The sequence below is a fragment of the Staurois parvus genome, unplaced genomic scaffold, assembly GCF_062004578.1.
Source record: "Staurois parvus isolate SC_StPar_1 unplaced genomic scaffold, SC_StPar_1.0 ptg000575l, whole genome shotgun sequence".
NCBI lineage: Eukaryota > Metazoa > Chordata > Amphibia > Anura > Ranidae > Staurois > Staurois parvus.
In genome coordinates this window covers 27,501-45,584 of record NW_028318371.1, presented here as the reverse complement: position 1 = coordinate 45,584, position 18,084 = coordinate 27,501, and the positions used below count along the sequence as shown (strand labels likewise).

At 47.8% G+C, this 18,084-nt stretch overlaps 1 protein-coding gene across 5 annotated transcripts in view; it reads right to left on the bottom strand.

Annotated features, from left to right (window-relative positions):
- LOC149450289 (protein scribble homolog) overlaps positions 1–18,084 on the bottom strand; it is a 70,770-nt gene that overhangs the window by 25,553 nt on the left and 27,133 nt on the right. For 4 of the 5 annotated variants that reach the window (XM_089692015.1, XM_089692017.1, XM_089692019.1 and 1 more), the window contains exons 8-10: positions 17,017–17,115; positions 6,254–6,393; positions 6,131–6,168 (exon numbers count right to left, since the gene is read on the bottom strand). In XM_089692015.1, the coding sequence (XP_089548141.1) occupies positions 6,131–6,168; positions 6,254–6,393; positions 17,017–17,115 (277 nt within the window). The remainder of the gene's footprint in view (positions 1–6,130; positions 6,169–6,253; positions 6,394–17,016; positions 17,116–18,084) is intronic. The other variant, XM_089692018.1, reaches the window with a different exon arrangement.

The following is an 18,084-nucleotide window of genomic DNA, read 5'->3' as shown; positions in this document are numbered from 1 at the left end:
GAGAGAGGGGAGGGGGGCAGGGCAACGAGAGAGAGAGAGAGAGAGAGAGAGAGAGAGGGGGGTAGGGCAACGAGAGAGGGGGAGGGGGGGCAGGGCAACAAGAGAGAGAGAGGGGAGGGGGGCAGGGCAACGAGAGAGAGAGAGAGAGAGGGGAGGGGGGCAGGGCAACGAGAGAGAGAGAGAGGGGGGAGGGGGCAGGGCAACGAGAGAGAGAGAGAGGGGAGGGGGGCAGGGCAACGAGAGAGAGAGAGAGGGGAGGGGGGCAGGGCAACGAGAGAGAGAGAGAGGGGAGGGGGCAGGGCAACGAGAGAGAGAGAGAGAGAGAGAGAGGGGGGGGGAGGGGGCAGGGCAACGAGAGAGAGAGAGGGGAGGGGGGCAGGGCAACGAGAGAGAGGGGAGGGGGGCAGGGCAACGAGAGAGAGAGAGGGGGGAGGGGGGCAGGGCAACGAGAGAGAGAGAGGGGGGAGGGGGGCAGGGCAACGAGAGAGAGAGAGGGGGGAGGGGGGCAGGGCAACGAGAGAGAGAGAGAGAGGGGGGGGGCAGGGCAACGAGAGAGAGAGAGAGAGAGAGGGGGGGAGGGGGCAGGGCAACGAGAGAGAGAGAGAGGGGGGGAGGGGGCAGGGCAACGAGAGAGAGAGAGAGGGGAGGGGGGCAGAGCAACGAGAGAGAGAGAGAGAGAGAGGGGAGAGGGGGGCAGAGCAACGAGAGAGAGAGGGGAGAGGGGGGCAGGGCAACGAGAGAGAGAGAGAGGGGAGGGGGGCAGGGCAACGAGAGAGAGAGAGAGGGGAGGGGGGCAGGGCAACGAGAGAGAGAGAGGGGAGGGGGGCAGGGCAACGAGAGAGAGAGAGGGGAGGGGGGCAGGGCAACGAGAGAGAGAGAGGGGAGGGGGGCAGGGCAACGAGAGAGAGAGAGGGGAGGGGGGCAGGGCAACGAGAGAGAGAGAGGGGGGGAGGGGGGCAGGGCAACGAGAGAGAGAGAGAGAGAGGGGGGGAGGGGGCAGGGCAACGAGAGAGAGAGAGAGGGGAGGGGGGCAGGGCAACGAGAGAGAGGGGAGGGGGGCAGGGCAACGAGAGAGAGAGAGAGGGGGGAGGGGGGCAGAGCAACGAGAGAGAGAGAGAGAGAGAGAGAGAGGGGAGGGGGGCAGAGCAACGAGAGAGAGAGGGGAGAGGGGGGCAGAGCAACGAGAGAGAGAGGGGAGAGGGGGGCAGAGCAACGAGAGAGAGAGGGGAGAGGGGGGCAGAGCAACGAGAAAGAGAGGGGAGAGGGGGGCAGAGCATCGAGAGGGGAGAGGGGGGCAGAGCATCGAGAGGGGAGAGGGGGGCAGAGCATCGAGAGGGGGGAGGGGGCAGAGGAACGAGAGAGAGAGGGGAGAGGGGGGCAGAGCAACGAGAGGGGGGAGGGGGGCAGAGCAACGAGAGGGGGGAGGGAGGCAGAGCAACGAGAGGGGGGAGGGGGGCAGAGCAACGAGAGGGGGGAGGGGGGCAGAGCAACGAGAGGGGGGAGGGGGGCAGAGCAACGAGAGGGGGGAGGGGGGCAGAGCAACGAGAGGGGAGAGGGGGGAGGGGGGCAGAGCAACGAGAGGGGAGAGGGGGGAGGGGGGCAGAGCAACGAGAGGGGAGAGGGGGGAGGGGGGCAGAGCAACGAGAGGGGAGAGGGGGGAGGGGGGCAGAGCAACGAGAGGGGAGAGGGGGGAGGGGGGCAGAGCAACGAGAGGGGGGCGACAACATCAGAGCAACAAGAGAGGCCAGAGCAATGAGCCAGAGAGAGTGAGAAGATGGAGCAACAAGTCAGAGAGTGACACAGGGGACGGGGCAATGAGACAGGGGACGGGGCAATGAGACAGGGGACGGGGCAATGAGACAGGGGACGGGGCAATGAGACAGGGGACGGGGCAATGAGACAGGGGACGGGGCAATGAGACAGGGGACGGGGCAATGAGACAGGGGACGGGGCAATGAGACACGGGACGGGGCAATGAGACACGGGACGGGGCAATGAGACACGGGACGGGGCAATGAGACACGGGACGGGGCAATGAGACACGGGACGGGGCAATGAGACACGGGACGGGGCAATGAGACACGGGACGGGGCAATCAGACACGGGACGGGGCAATCAGACACGGGACGGGGCAATGAGACACGGGACGGGGCAATGAGACACGGGACGGGGCAATGAGACACGGGACGGGGCAATGAGACACGGGACGGGGCAATGAGACACGGGACGGGGCAATGAGTCAGAGAGTGAGATTGGGGATAGAGCAACAAGCAAGTAAAAGTGAGACTTGTAACAGAGCGACAATCACAAAGGCAGGACGGATGGGACAGCGACAATCACAAAGGCAGGACGGATGGGACAGCGACAAGGACGATAGATGACAGAACAGGGGAGTAAGCAGGACAGGTAATACACAGCAGGTAACAAGCACAACTGCAGCAGGCAGACGAGGCCCAACAGTGAGTAAATCTGTCCACAATTGAATGAATATTGCTCTTTCCGGCTAGTTATGGCTGGGAAATCGCAGTCTATCGGCGCTGTACAACCTCTGCAGGCACCTCTTGGATGCCCGACCACAACAGCAGACTAAACTGTACCTCTAGGATTTTCCCAGCCAGCTGCTGCTCTTGCCCTGAGGCCAGCACCGGGGATGCCTGCGCAGGGCCCAAACACATAATTCATCTGAAATTGTATCTCACATAACAATCATTGAACAGAACATGAGTGCCAGTCAGTCAGCAAACTGTCATCCAACAGCTATGAGTAGGTTTAGGTAGATGATGAAGAGCAACCTAAAAGATACTTTATATAAAAGTTAAATCAGACAAAAAAAAAAAAAAAAAAGATGGCTGGATGTGCATTAGGCTATTAAAGTAGAACTAAAGAAACTTTTTTTTTCCCATTTTGGATACAGAAATGGAGGGTTATAAACCTTGTCTGTTTTTTTTTTGCCAACTGTACCCCACTGGTGAGCGTTCCCTTCACTTCCTGACCCATAGACCAACAGGAAACGAGAAGAAATCCCTCCAAAGTGAGCCATCAGAACTAATGTCATCATTGCAAGATTTCTCTTCTTTTCCTGTTCTGGTGACAACACAACATATGGGATGACAGTAAACAGGACAAATAGAGAGGGTGAATCACAGACAGCGCTAAAAACTGACAGGGGGTCTAATCCATCTCCACTCTATCCAAAACGTATGGAAAAAAAAAAAAAAAAAGTTTTGCCTTTAGTTATCCTTTAATACAAAAATAAAATCAACAGAATTTGGAACCAGAGAAGGGATTGGGGGGAATGGGATGGCTGCATTTGTTTTTTTCCGATTGCGGGTGCAATGCCAGGATCCTGCAGACTCTCCATGCACTGTCTTGCCTGTACCTCCTATGGGCAGGCAGTTACTGAATTGCAGGAAGAATCAATGAATGAGAGTGCTAACCAGCAGTTCATTGAGAACTACAGCCGGCTGCCCGCGATAGTTGTAGTTCACAGAACAGAACTTCATCCACAGATGAATGACACAGCCATGCGGGATGTAAAGATCCCACATTCGCTGTCATAGGAAGGGGATGGGGGGGAGGAATTGGAGGCAGGAGCTGGAACATGTTACATGTTCCACCCTAACTATGGGTGGAACATGTTACATGTTCCTCAGGTGAACTTATCCTTTAAAAAAAATGTAAAGTATAATTTAGAAAAAATAACGCGGGAAGCACATAGACTGCCAGAAGATGTCCAAAAATAGGACAAACTGGAAAAAACCCCAAGAAGCTGTTTCTTTGGCTTCCTTCAATTAAAAACAACAGATGACACTATGGAGTGGGCTTACTAAAGGCAAACAGACGCTGCACTTTGCAAGGGCAGTTGCACTCATCTTCCTCAGAGCTTAATACATGTGGATTTCCATCACCCAATAAAGTAAAAAGGCTTTTTTTTTCCTTTTTTTAATTAACTTGCTCATGATCGGATATTTACAAAGTGATGCTTCCCCTTCACCACATTACATTTACTAAGGAAAAGGAGTACAATTGCACTTGCAAAGTGCACAGTCTATTTTGCCTGTAGTAAATCAACCCCTATGCCTAAAGTGGTATAAAAATGGCATGAAGTCTTTGTAAACCTTTTTTTCTTTATATAGTATATATATTAATAAATAAATATATATATTAATAAATATATATATTAATAAATATATATATAAATATATATATATATATATATAAATATATATATATATATATATATATATATATATATATATATATATACAGTGGGGATGGAAAGTTTGGGCACCCCAGCTAAGAATTTGTATTAATGTGCATAAAGAAGCCAAGGAAAGATGGAAAAATCTCCAAAAGGCATCAAATTACAGATTAGACATTCTTATAATATGTCAACAAAAGTTAGATTTTATTTCCATCATTTACACTTTCAAAATATCAGAAAACAAAAAAATGGCGTCTGCAAACGTTTGGGCACCCTGCAGAGTTAATATCTTGTACTGCCCCCTTTGGCAAGTATCACAGCTTGTAAACGCTTTTTGTAGCCAGCCAAGAGTCTTTCAATTCTTGTTTGAGGTATCTTTGCCCATTCTTACTTACAAAAGTCTTCCAGTTCTTTGAGATTTCTGGGCTGTCTGTCACGCACTGCTCTTTTAAGGTCTATCCATAGATTTTCAATGATGTTGAGGTCAGGAGATTGTGAAGGCCATGGCAAAACCTTCAGTTTACGCCTCTTGATGTAATCCCCCGTGGATTTCCAGGTGTGTTTAGGATCATTATCCATTTGTAGAAGCCATCCTCTCTTTAACTTCAGCTTTTTCACAGATGGCATCAAGTTACCATCCAAAATTTGCTGAAATTTTATTGAATCCATTTTTCCTTCTACTCGTGAGATGTTCCCTGTGCCACTGGCTGCAACACAACCCCAAAGCATGATTGATCCAACCCCATGCTTAACAGTTGGACAGAGGTTCTTTTCATTAAATTCTGTGCCCCTTCTTCTCCAAACGTACCTTTGCTCATTCCGGCCAAAAAGTTCAATTTTAACCTCATCGGTCCACAGAACTTGTTTCCAAAATGCATCAGGCTTGTCTATATGTTCATTTGCAAAGTTCAAACGATGATTTTTGTGGTGAGGACGTAGAAGAGGTTTTCTTCTGATGACTCTTCCATGAAGACCATATTTGTACAAGTATCTCTTTATAGTGGAATAGTGACCACAACTCCAGTGTCTGCCAGATCTTTCTGGAGGGATCGTGCAGTCAAACGTGAGTTTTGAATTGTTTTTCTCACAATCCTGCGAGCTGTTCTGTCTGATATTTTTCTTGGTCTTCCAGATCTTGCTTTAACTTCCACTGTTCCTGATAACTGCCATTTCTTAATTACATTCCGAACAGAGGATATTGACATCTGAAAACGCTTTGCTATCTTCTTATAGCCTTCTCCAGCTTTGTGAGCGTCAGCTATTTTCAGTTTCAGTTTTCTAGACAACTGCTTAGAAGAACCCATGGTGCTGATTGTTGGGGCAAGGTCAGATGAGTCTGGGCATTTAAAACCTTTGAGATTGACATCACCTGGTCTTCCCAGACGAAGATTGAGAACAATCCATGACACTGGCAGGTCTCAGCTTGGCAAAGAGGGCAGTGCATGCTATAAATTCTGCAGGGTGCCCAAACTTTTGCAGACGCCATTTTTTTTGTTTTCTGTTATTTTGAAAGTGTAAATGATGGAAATAAAATCTAACTTTTGTTGACATATTATAAGAATGTCTAATCTGTAATTTGATGCCTTTTGGAGATTTTTCCATCTTTCCTTGGCTTCTTTATGCACATTAATACACATTTTTAGCTGGGGTGCCCAAACTTTCGATCCCCACTGTATATATATATATATATAAATAATATAGGCACAAATTCAAAAAAAAAATGAAAACACATAATAAATAGCGCTTCTGAACCAACAGCCCACACAGTGCCACTAAATAGGTACTATAGACATAGAACAGGAAACTAGTAAGTAACAAGAATGGTGGCACTCTGATGGTCGATACATTAGGTGTGGAGGGTAATTGTGAACAGGATAGGAATACTCACACCACATGAATACTGGAAAGCCATGCCATTGTACTCACCAGCCTACCGGGAGATGTCAGCAGACGAGGGCTGTAATCTGCAAACAGACAAAGTCACAACCACGCACAAGGACAGTCTCCAATGAGACCCTTCCCCCTGTTCCTCCAGAGCTCATGGCTTACCTTCCAGAGGGGTCGGTGATGGAGTAGGAGCTGGGGACGGGGATTCTGCCAGCTGGTCCAGTGTGCTGCGTTTCCGGTTCTCCTTGGAGCGAGCAATCACAACCTGAGCCTTTAGCGCATCCTGCTCGAGAGACTTCATCCTACCGATGGGAGGTAAATAAGACATGAGAGGAGAAGCAGCAGGATGGAGAGAAAAAGGTTGCACGGTCAGTGGTGGAAAGAGGACTCAGCCAGGAGATGGGTGAGAGACATGGGGGGGGGGGGAGAAGTAGGAGAGGCACAAAGAGCCAGCCCCAACATTATCCGAGACTATGAGGGGGAACGGGAATGGTTTGGTACAACCCAACTAAAAGGATTGCCAGAAACGGAAACTCTCAGGTGGGTTAAGTAACTGGTACAATGATCACTTTGGGGATCTGTTCTTTCCATCTTGTGCTTGGAAGTTTCCTCCAACAATGACCAATACAACTTCTGGAGTTTTCCTCCAGAAGTTGCGTTGGTCATTGTTGGGGTCAGTGGGGGAAAGAGGACTCAGCCAGGAGATGGACGAGAGACATTGTGGGGAGAGAAGTAGGAGAGGCACAAAGAGCCAACAGCCAACCCCAACATTATCCGAGACTATGAGGGGGAATGGGAATGGTTTGGTACAACCCAACTAAAAGGATTGCCAGAAATGGAAAGTCTCAGGTGGGTTAAATAACTGGTACAGTGATCACTTTGGGGATCTGTTCTTTCCATCTTGTGCTTGGAAGTTTCCCCCAACAATGACCAACACAACTTCTAGAGGTTTCCTCCAGAAGTTATGTTGGTCATTGTTGGCGGAAACTTCCAAGCACAAGATGAAAAGAACAGATCCCCAAAGTTATCATTTAATCTCCAAACACGGAAAGGTTTCTTCACAGTGAGAGCTGTAAAAATGTGGAATAGACTCCCTCAAGAGTTGGTTGTGGCCAGCTCAGTAGACTGCTTCAAAAAAGTCCTGGATTATTTCTTGGATACACAGAATATAACTGGATATAACATTTATAGGTAAAGTTGATCCAGGGAATATCCGATTGCCTCTCGGGGGATCAGGAAGGAATATTTTCCCCTGCAGGAGCAAATTGGATCTTGCTTTGCTGGGCTTTTTTGCCTTCCTCTGGATCAACTGTGGGTGTAGGATTATAACTTTTTTTTTCTATGGTTGAACTGGATGGACTTTTGTCTTTTTTAAGCCAGACTATGTAACTTCCCAGCGACTAAAAAGTGCCAGGAAATTTGTCTAAACATTTACCAAAATCTTGAATATTCCATCCCCAACATTCTCCGAATAACACTTTTATCTATAATTCCTGGACTTTTATTTGCTATAAAAACACTGAAACATTTTCCTAAGGCTGGGAAAAGAATCGTACCCCACCACTGGTGCTTCCAGACTGTTCCCATGATTGGGGAATAGAAGATTAAATAGAAGTTTAATAGTTTATATTTAAGGCCGAATTTACACTGAAACAGACCGCTGCTCGAGCGCTTTACCTCTACGGTAGCTGTCCTGACTGCGGTAGGGGGCCAATGTGGTGGACAAATCAGGGCATCTCACAGTAGACCCCCTTTTTTTTTTTGGTACAATCTTTATTTGGAGTGTACAAAAGTTTGCTTCATTTCATGGCTCAGTACAGCAGCGTGATGTGCTACGCTGCTGTACAGTGATAAAATGCAGCGTGCCTGTGTAGCTCCGGGCTGCATTGCCGTGTGAATGGGACATACAGAAAACAATGGTCTCCTGTGTGTTGTTGCAGTGACAGGCATTTTACAATGCATGGGTGTATTTGCACCCACTCTTTTGTGACAAGAGATCATTAAAAGTAGAATTTCAGCCTAAAACTAACCAGTCTTAAAAATGACCCTTCCTCCCCACCCCCCTTCTCCTATGCTGAATAACCTGTGTATAAAAGATGTATATACCCTATTTGCATTCTGCTCCAGTCCAGTCATTTGATAACATCTCAGCCAGAGGCTGCTGCAGGGGAGAAGAGGCAGTGCCAACAGCTGGAAAGGTCACCCATAGGCTCCTATGTCCCATCAATTAGGCTGTCAGCGCCCTTCTCTCCCCTGCAGCTGCCACTAACGGACACAGGCGATCACATGACTGGACAGCAGCGAGCTGAGGACAGGTAAGTATATACTTTTTTTTAAATTTTTACACACAGGTTAGTCCGCATTGGTCTTGAAGGGGGGGGGGGCATTTTTAAGACTAGTTAACTTGAGGCTGGAATACTGCTTTACCCCCGGTTCACATCTATGAGGCTGTGCAGGCCGTGTTTTGCACGGGCACCAGTGCCCATTCACTTGAATGGACTCCGGTGCCACGCAGGGAAAGAAGTCCCTGCACTTATTTGGAATACGCAGCCGGCACGGAAACCTCGGGTCTCAGTACAGTTGCGTTTTCCAGTGCGGGCGGCGTGCACTAATGGCAACCAACTGCGGGTCTGCATTTCTCTGTGCGGGTGGTGCGCCTGCACAAATTTTTGTGCGGATCCGCAGCGGCACCACCCGCACAGATATGAACCCAGGGTTAAAGCCTAGAAGGCCAGACCAACGTTAGCAGCCTCCATATGCGTAACTTTCCTATAACTATGGCTAACTTGAATATTTAAATATTTTTACTTTTTTTTTTGAGTTCATGTAAGGCTTTTATTTGGCAAACTTATACAGAAACATTCTTGCTGATGTTTTTATATTGGCCAACCAACAGATGAAAAATATATAAGATTTTACAATTATTTTATTTTTTAGTACTGGAGTTGTATCTTACAATTACCACATTAAGCATAGGCCTTCAGGCTGCAGTGAAATCCGCAGCCCAAACGCTAATTTCTTGTGAATGAACCTTTAGACTGCATGTGATTGCTATGTCATAGCTGACAATGATCACATGATCAGGAACAATTCTTACCCCCGGTTCACATCTATGCGGCCGTGCGGGCCACGTTTTGCACGGGTACGAGAGCCCATACATTTGAATGGACTCCCATGCCCGTGATACACAGGGAAGAAGTCCCTGCACTTTTGGAAAACGCAGCCCGCACAGGAACCTTGGTTGCCAGTACGGTTGCGTTTTTCAGTGCCGGTGGCGTGCCATTAGAACTAATGGCACCCGCCCGCGGGTCCGCATTCCTCTGTGCGGGTGGTGCAGCCGCACCAACCGCACAGATGTGAACCTAGGGTTAAAGCCTAGAAGGCCAGACCAACGTTAGCAGCCTCCGTATGCGTAACTTTCCTATAACTATGGCGAACTTGCATATTTAAATATTTTTACTTTTTTTTCATTTTTTTTTAAGGTCATATAAGGCTTTTATTTGGCAAACCTATACAGAAACATTCTTGCTTATGTTTTTATAATGGCCAACCAACAGACGAAAATATTTACATAAATATATAATATTTTACAATTAGTTTTTTTAGTACTGGCGTTGTATCTTACAATTACCACATTAAACAGAGGCCTTCAGGCTGAAGTGGCAACTAGTCCAAACACTAATTTCTTGTGAATGAACCTTTAGCCTTCATGTGATTGCTATGTCATAGCTGACAATGATCACATGATCAGGAACCACTGTTACCCCCGGTTCACACCTATGCGGCCGTGCGGGCCACGTTTTGCGCGGGCACGAGAGCCCATTCATTTGAATGGACTCCCGTGCCACACAGGGAAAGAAGTCCCTGCACTTCCTCTGAAAACGCAGCCCGCACAGGAACCTTGGTTCCCAGTACGGTTGCCTTTTCCAGTGCGGGCGGCGCGCCATTAGAACTAATGGCACCCGCCCGCGGGTGCACAATCCTCTGTGCGGGTGGTACGGCTGCTCGGATTTTGGTGCGGATCCGCAGCGGCATCACCTACACAGATACGAACCTAGGGTTAGAACTAATGGCACCCGCCTGAGGGTGCACAATTCTCTGTGCGGGTGGTACGGCTGCACGGATTTTGGTGCGGATCCGCAGCGGCACCACCCGCACAGATGTGAACCTAGGGTTAGAACTAATGGCACCCGCCTGAGGGTGCACAATTCTCTGTGCGGGTGGTACGGCTGCACGGATTTTGGTGCAGATCCGCAGCGGCACCACCCGCACAGATGTGAACCTATGGTTACTCCAAATCGTTAGTTGGGAGGACAGAGAAGTTGTTAAGTCAGAACTAAACTCTCTCAATCGACATGAACTATTTTAAATCCTTGCGCTGCTAGCTTTAGTAAATAGATTGGAAGGTAGATTTACTCATTTCAAACTTTTTTTTTTTGTTACGTTTCTTCAGTTGCTTCCTGGTTTCTGTTCTAGGCCAAAATGATGTCATACATCCCATGAGGCTCAGTGTGTGTTTTTTTTTTCATCTGCTGACTTGTCCATAAAAGACAAAGACTGAGACTCTCATCCTGATCTGTCCATTGCTACTTAATGGGTCACTTGGAACAAGCGGGGGACTGGTGAACATTGGGATACCAGTGTTAAACCTTACGTCTAGTCAGTAAATTGCAAGGAACATACATTCACCACGGACATAACCAAGTCACAAAGAAACATTGCTGGAGACATCAGTGTCTGTTTCCACGTTTGGGGAGACAAAGGACAAAAACACAAGTGAGAGATCTTGCAGAAAGAGGTGGTGAAGGAACCCTCCTGCCCATCTACCCCATGCAGGGCAGGAAAACATGCATTAACAACCCCCACTCACTATTTAATAATCTGGTGCAGACAGCAGAGGTACAATATGCAGCTGACAGACACATCAGGACACTCTTCCACAAGCTGGTGCTCTAGCTTCAACTTACAAATGTGTCTTCAGCGATTTGTTCCAGGCCAGTAAAATCAATGAATTGTGGAAGAGGGAATATATAAGACCTTGGTACAATGGTCCTCTTATTATAATCAGGAAAAAATGATTTATTTTTCATTCAATTGGGGAAATATGAAGACTGCAGGTGGATTTATCCCATTTACATATTTCAGCTTGTAGATTCACTTTTCTTTTGCCACGATAATCCTGATCTCTTTGCTGTTAAAAAGAAATCCGTTTATATAGCTCAATAGTGCAAGCTGTAACTTCCACACATAAAGAAATGAATCAAAGCAGTGACTATGCAATGCCTTCCTTTTCTCTTTTTTTAGGACTTTCAATGAGAGAGTCCAAAAAGAAACAGCTTTGGCTCTCTTTGACATAACTTATCGCTGACATAGAACTTCAGGACCCCTCTGTGGTCATTCGGGGGGCGACTGATATGTACCTTGCCTATTGCTTTGCTCTCTGCATCATTTTATTAAATACGTCATTATGTTTGCCAAGAGCAGTGATGCAAAAAGACAACAACACATCGTGGTGTAATGCACTGCAAGTGCTGCAAAAATACTCCAATCACAAGTCTGACCGGCAATGACAATAACAACGTAAGAACGTTCTGATTAACCCCTGAATATCAAAGGTCAGTTATACACAGAGTTTGCTTGCTTTCATATTTGGTGGAGTGTCCTGCAGCCAGACCTCCACATTATGGATCCTGCTAAAAATTCAATCCCCCCTGGAGTTTTGCATGGCCACCTCCCTCAATCTTTGGATTTTCCTACTCCCTCTCATTTATATATATATATACACACACACACAGTTAGGTCCATATATATTTGGACACAGGCACAATTTTAGTTTTTTTTTTTTTCAGGTATTAACCAAAACATATTCAAGCTAAAGTTCTATAATGGTTATGGGCTGAACGTGCGCACTCTCAGGTTTAATTTGAGGGTATGTACATCCAAATTGGAGGAAGGGTTTAGGAATTACAGCTCTTAAGAGAAGCCACCCCCCCTTTTTCAAGGGACCAAAAGTAATTGGACAATTGAGTCAAAAGCTGTTTCATAGCCAGGTGTGGGCTACTCCTCTGTCCATGACCTTTTTTTTAATCACAAACTCCTTTAACCCCTTGGCTCCAGCGCCTCCTGGCCCTTTAAGGGTTTCAGAAGCCGGGAGGCCGGGCGGGGTTTTAGGGTCATGTGACCGCCGTGATTCGGTCACATGATCGGGAAAGGTCCCGATCGCAAGAGGAGATCGGGACCTTTCCGCGAGTACCAGACATGTGCTGGGCGCACACTCTCAGCACAGGGTCATGTGACCGCCGTGATTCGGTCACATGATCGGGAAAGGTCCCGATCGCAAGAGGAGATCGGGACCTTTCCGCGAGTACCAGACGTGTGCTGGGCGCACACTCTCAGCACATATGTTTTTCTTAATTGCACGCAAATGTGTGGCTGCTTGGCATCAAGGCCCAGACACCGGGAAGCTGCACATTTGCGTGCAGCCGGCAACAAGAGGTTATCTTGCTTGCAATTACGGAAACCTGGCTTTATGAATCTGACTTTCCCTCTTCTGCTGCCCTCTCCCATAGTGGTCTCCTCTGGACTCACTCTCCCAGGCCTAGTGGACAGAAAGGAGGTGGAGAAGGAATCCTCCTATCCCCTCAAAGCACTTTTCAGGTCCTCGATTCAACTCCCTCTCCTCTTTTGAAGTTCACTGTATTCCTCTGTTCTCTCTAGGTCCTCCTGGACCGGTATCAAGCTTCCTTGATGACTTCTCTGCCTGGCTGCCTTACTCTCTCTCTTCTGAAATTCCTACAATCATTCTTGGCAACTTCAACATTCCTGTTATTCTTAACACTCCTGCTACCTCTAAACTTCTGAGCCTAACCACTTCTTTTTGACCTAAAACAATGGACACATGCTTCTACTCACTCCAATGGTAACTGCCTAGACCTTGTATTCTCCTACCTATGCACTTCTTGCAACCTCACCAACTTTCCTCTTCCTCTCTCTGATCACTCCCTTATTAGCTTCACTCTCTCCTTGTCTTCCAACTACCAAACAGTTACCCGTAGAAACCTTCATTATCTTAACCCTTCTCTTCTTTTTTCAGCAACAGATTGTCTCTATGACAAAATTTCAGCCATGTCCTGCCCCAACCTGGTTACTTTTGTCTACAATAGTTCACGGTCATCCATTCTGGACACAGTGCCCCCCCTCACTAAGCACAGAATTAGGCCCTGACCTCTACAGCCCTGGCAAACAGGCAACATCTCCAGAATACGCCCCTTTTTAACCAATGATACCACAAAGCTCCTAATTTACTCCCTGGTCATCTCTCGCCTTGACTACAGCAACTCCTTCCTCACTGGCTTACTTTTACATAGGCTATCCCCCCTCCAGTCCATCATGAATACTGCTGCCAGGCTCATCCACCTTACCAACCACTCAGTGTCCTCCACCCCTCTCTGCCAATCCCTCCACTGGCGTCCACTCAGTGTCCTCCACCCCTCTCTGCCAATCCCTCCACTGGCCTCCACTCAGTGTCCTCCACCCCTCTCTGCCAATCCCTCCACTGGCCTCCATTCAGTGTCCGCCACCCCTCTCTGCCAATCCCTCCACTGGCCTCCATTCAGTGTCCGCCACCCCTCTCTGCCAATCCCTCCACTGGCCTCCATTCAGTGTCCGCCACCCCTCTCTGCCAATCCCTCCACTGGCCTCCACTCAGTGTCCTCCACACCTCTCTGCCAATCCCTCCACTGCCCTCCATTCAGTGTCCTCCACCCCTCTCTGCCAATTCCTTCACTGGCCTCCATCCCTCTCTGCCAATCCCTCCACTGGCCTCCATTCAGTGTCCGCCACCCCTCTCTGCCAATCCCTCCACTGGCCTCCATTCAGTGTCCTTCACCCCTCTCTGCCAATCCCTCCACTGGCCTCCATTCAGTGTCCTCCACCCCTCTCTGCCAATCCCTCCACTGGCTTCCACTCGCCCAATGAACAAAATTCAAAATACTAACAACTTACAAAGCCATCCACAACTCTGCCCCCAGCGACATCACCAACCTGGTCTCAAAATATCAACCAAACCGCTCTCTTCGATCCTCCCAAGACCTTCTGCTCTCTAGTTCCTGTGTCACCTCCTCCCATGCTTGCCTCCAGGACTTCTTCCGAGCTTCTCCCATTCTATGGAACTCCCTACCCCAATCTGTCCGGCTGTCTCCTAATCTATCCACCTTTAGACAATCCCTGAAAACCTCTCTCTTTAAAGAAGCCCATCCTGCTTCTACCTAGTAAACCACCATTTATTTCCTCCATCAGCTCACCCCCCCCACAGCTATTACCTTTTGTATCACTCAACCCTTCCTCCTAGATTGTAAGCTCTAACGAGCCGGGCCCTCTGTTTCCTCTTGTACCAAATTGTATTGTAACTGTAATGTCTACGTTCATTTTGTAAAGTGCTGCGCAAACTCTTGGCGCCATATTAATCCTGTATAATAATTATTTCTTCATCAGTTAAGCAGGTAAAAGGTGTGGAGTTGATTCTAAGTATGGTATTTGCATTTGGAATCTATTGCTGTGAACCCCCATCATGTGATCAAAGGAGCTGTTGATGCAAGTGAGACAGGCCATTGTAAAACTTCAAAAACTAAATAAATCCATCAGAGAGAGTAATTCCTAAACCCTTCCTCCAATACCCTCAAATTAAACCTGAGAGTGCGCACTTTCATCCCATATCTATTATAGAACTATAGCTTGAACATGTTTTGGTAAACACCTGAAAAACTAAAATTGTACCTGTGTCCAAATATATATGGACCCAAGTGTGTGTGTAGGGACTGGTGTGTGTGCTGTTATTCTCCTGTATTCTCTCCCTGTCAAAGCAGACATGTCCACATAGTGTCAAGCTGTAGAGCTCCCATGGAGGCTGACCTGTCTCTTGCCTGAGCTTAAAGTGGTAGTCCAGGCAAATTCTAACTAAGGCTAAATCTACTCCCACCCCCATTCTAAGACGATTCGATCTAACCCTTTAACCTTGCTTCTGTGTAGATGAGAGAGATCTGACAACAGCAGCATATGCCTGTGCGGTGACGTTACCCATAGGCTTACTATGGGACATCCATTGTTGGCTGCCCTTCCTCTACACTGAAACCGGCACTGGAACCCAATCAAGGGATCTGAGTGGCTTCAAAATAGGTAAGTAGACAGATCTTTCCTTTACAAGGTAGATAGAATAGATTCAGAGTGGGAGTAGATTTAGCCTTAGCTAGAATTTACCTGAACCTCCACTTGAAGGTGAACAATAAAGGACACCATGCAGACTGCTGCAGCTAGGCCCCATCCTACTGGGCTTCCTCCTAGGCTCCTACATCTGCTCCTCTCACTCCATCTTCCATTCGAACTCTCCTGCGGCTGAGCAGGCTCAGATAATCTTAAAGGTTTGTCCTGGCCCCTTGCCAAGCCTCCTGTTGGGGATTAGCCAGGATCCTCCAAGAGTACAGATCAGTCCCTCCTCGGTATAATCCTAACAGCACCTATGTTATAGGACAAATTTTGGTATCCGAGAACACTGAGGCAGAAGATAGGACAGCCTGACACTTCTGCTTCGACAGGAAGAGACTACAAAGTAAATCCCTGAGATGTCAGGTTTCACTTACCAAGAAGAGTGTGGAAATCCAGGTGATTGTGGATGCTCACTAGTGACTGGTATTTAGACTCATCACAGAGATATGTTCCATTGTTTATAAACTGACTGACCTACAACTGAAAATTTGAGGTTGTAAGGTAACTGAAGAGGTCTTACAACTGAACGGAAGCTGGATATATGAACTCTGTCCTAGAAATGCACCAGGACCGAAGGCAGCAAAGTCACAAATGATCCTCAAAAATGGCAATGGAGGCCTTACCTTTCTGTGCTCTTTCCATTTAAAGGCTTAGTCCACCTTTAAGACCATGTATCATGAGGCTCACATACGTAGGGCGTAACATGAAACACGGTCGCTATCCCCAAACCCCATACCATCTCCTTCCCCTCTACACTTAACACGAATCATAAGAGTTTTTCTCATCGCAGCCTTCCGTTATGGTTTTAATTCAGTAATCCAAATGGATCTGTGAATGGAAAGACTGCAAGTCCCACCTGCAGGCAAGCAGGTAGTCCATCATCCATTTTCTCAGCCCATATAAGGTGGTGGTTCATACCTGCATATAGATCTGAGGCTGGGGGTAAACAATACCCCCAATACAAAGGCAATATACACTGATCGTGGTTGCAAGACCCTCCAGGCTTCAAAGCAAACATTTAATAAATTAATTTGGGCACATTTATTAAATATTTAGAGTAGAATGGAATGTGGACTATGTCTTTAATGAAAAGCACAGGCTCCCAGGTCCTGGTCTAGACCGGCTGTCTCCTGAACTCTTTGGCACTTTGTCCATCCCCAATACCCACTGATAAGCCAATGTCTACCATAACGTTAGAAGTTCGATCATGTAAATGAGATCTCCAACCATGGATCCTTCTCACTCCTGCTCCCACAGAGCAAAGGATGTACAGACAGATACCTGCGAGGCCCAGAGCGAGTCCCAGAATAAATGCAAATAAAATTTGGACATCAGAGTTTTGTTCAAGCCCAAGCGTTTTTATCTGATCGTTTTTATCTTGGATGGAGATCTCCTTTAACACCAGAAACAGACACCAAATGTAACTACAGACAAGTCCCAATTGGTTCAGCGATCAATGCGCGGGATCACGCAACGATCAGCTGACACACGGAACCCGCAGCTCAGTCCATGCCGCAAAAGCTGCGTAATATCCAGTGACATGCAGGTGCACGTACACACAGCCTGACCCTCATACACAATGTTTGCAGACGTGTTTGGCGGGAACATGCTATTAGCTGGGTGGGGGTGCAAACAGCCAGTGTCACCGTGTGCCCAGCTCACACCTGCTGGCATCCTCGGGGGTTCTGGGCCTGTTCTGCCGCGACTGGTACAGCTTCTTTGCCAGAGATTGCTCATACTGTTTAATACTGTCCTCCAGAGTGCTGTCCGCAGGAACAGGGAGAGAGACAGCAGCCAGAAGAGAGAGAGAGAGAAACGAGACAGAATGAGGAGACCAGGAAAACGTCTTCTACAGACAGCAGGATAGAAAGACTAATTGCAGATCCTGAGCAGGCCTTATTCATCAATGTGTCTGAGAAAAGAACTGCATCAGATGCTACCATCACATTCTATTCAAGCTGCTCAGATAGAAACAAAAGAGAAATATGTATTGGTTCTTAGGAGCTTTATAAGGGTCTGTACACTGGGGGGGCAGGAAGGATCGGCAATCGTGTAAATACTGTGATTGGCTGTCCTGGTGGTCACATGATTAGGAGTCGATCCCAATCAAATCGTTAGTGGGGATCGAAAATATATTGTTGGGGAATATATTGTTGTTTACTAAGGTTACCCATGTATATACATACAGTTGTGCTCAAAAGTTTGCATACCCTGGCAGAAATTGTGAAATTTTGGCATTGATATTGAAAATATGACTGATCTGCCAAAAAAATATGATGAATTTATTGAGGGATGATGATCATATGAAGCCATTTATTATCAAACAGTTGTTTGGCTCCTTTGTAAATCATAACAACAGAAATCACCCAAATGGCCCGGATCAGAAGTCTCCGCCCCCCGGGATCAGAAGTCTCCGCCCCCCGGGATCAGAAGTCTCCGCCCCCCGGGATCAGAAGTCTCCGCCCCCCGGGATCAGAAGTCTCCGCCCCCCGGGATCAGAAGTCTCCCGCCCCCCGGGATCAGAAGTCTCCCGCCCCCCGGGATCAGAAGTCTCCCGCCCCCCGGGATCAGAAGTCTCCCGCCCCCGGGATCAGAAGTCTCCCTCCCCCGGGATCAGAAGTCTCCCTCCCCCGGGATCAGAAGTCTCCCTCCCCCGGGATCAGAAGTCTCCCTCCCCCGGGATCAGAAGTCTCCCGCCCCCGGGATCAGAAGTCTCCCGCCCCCGGGATCAG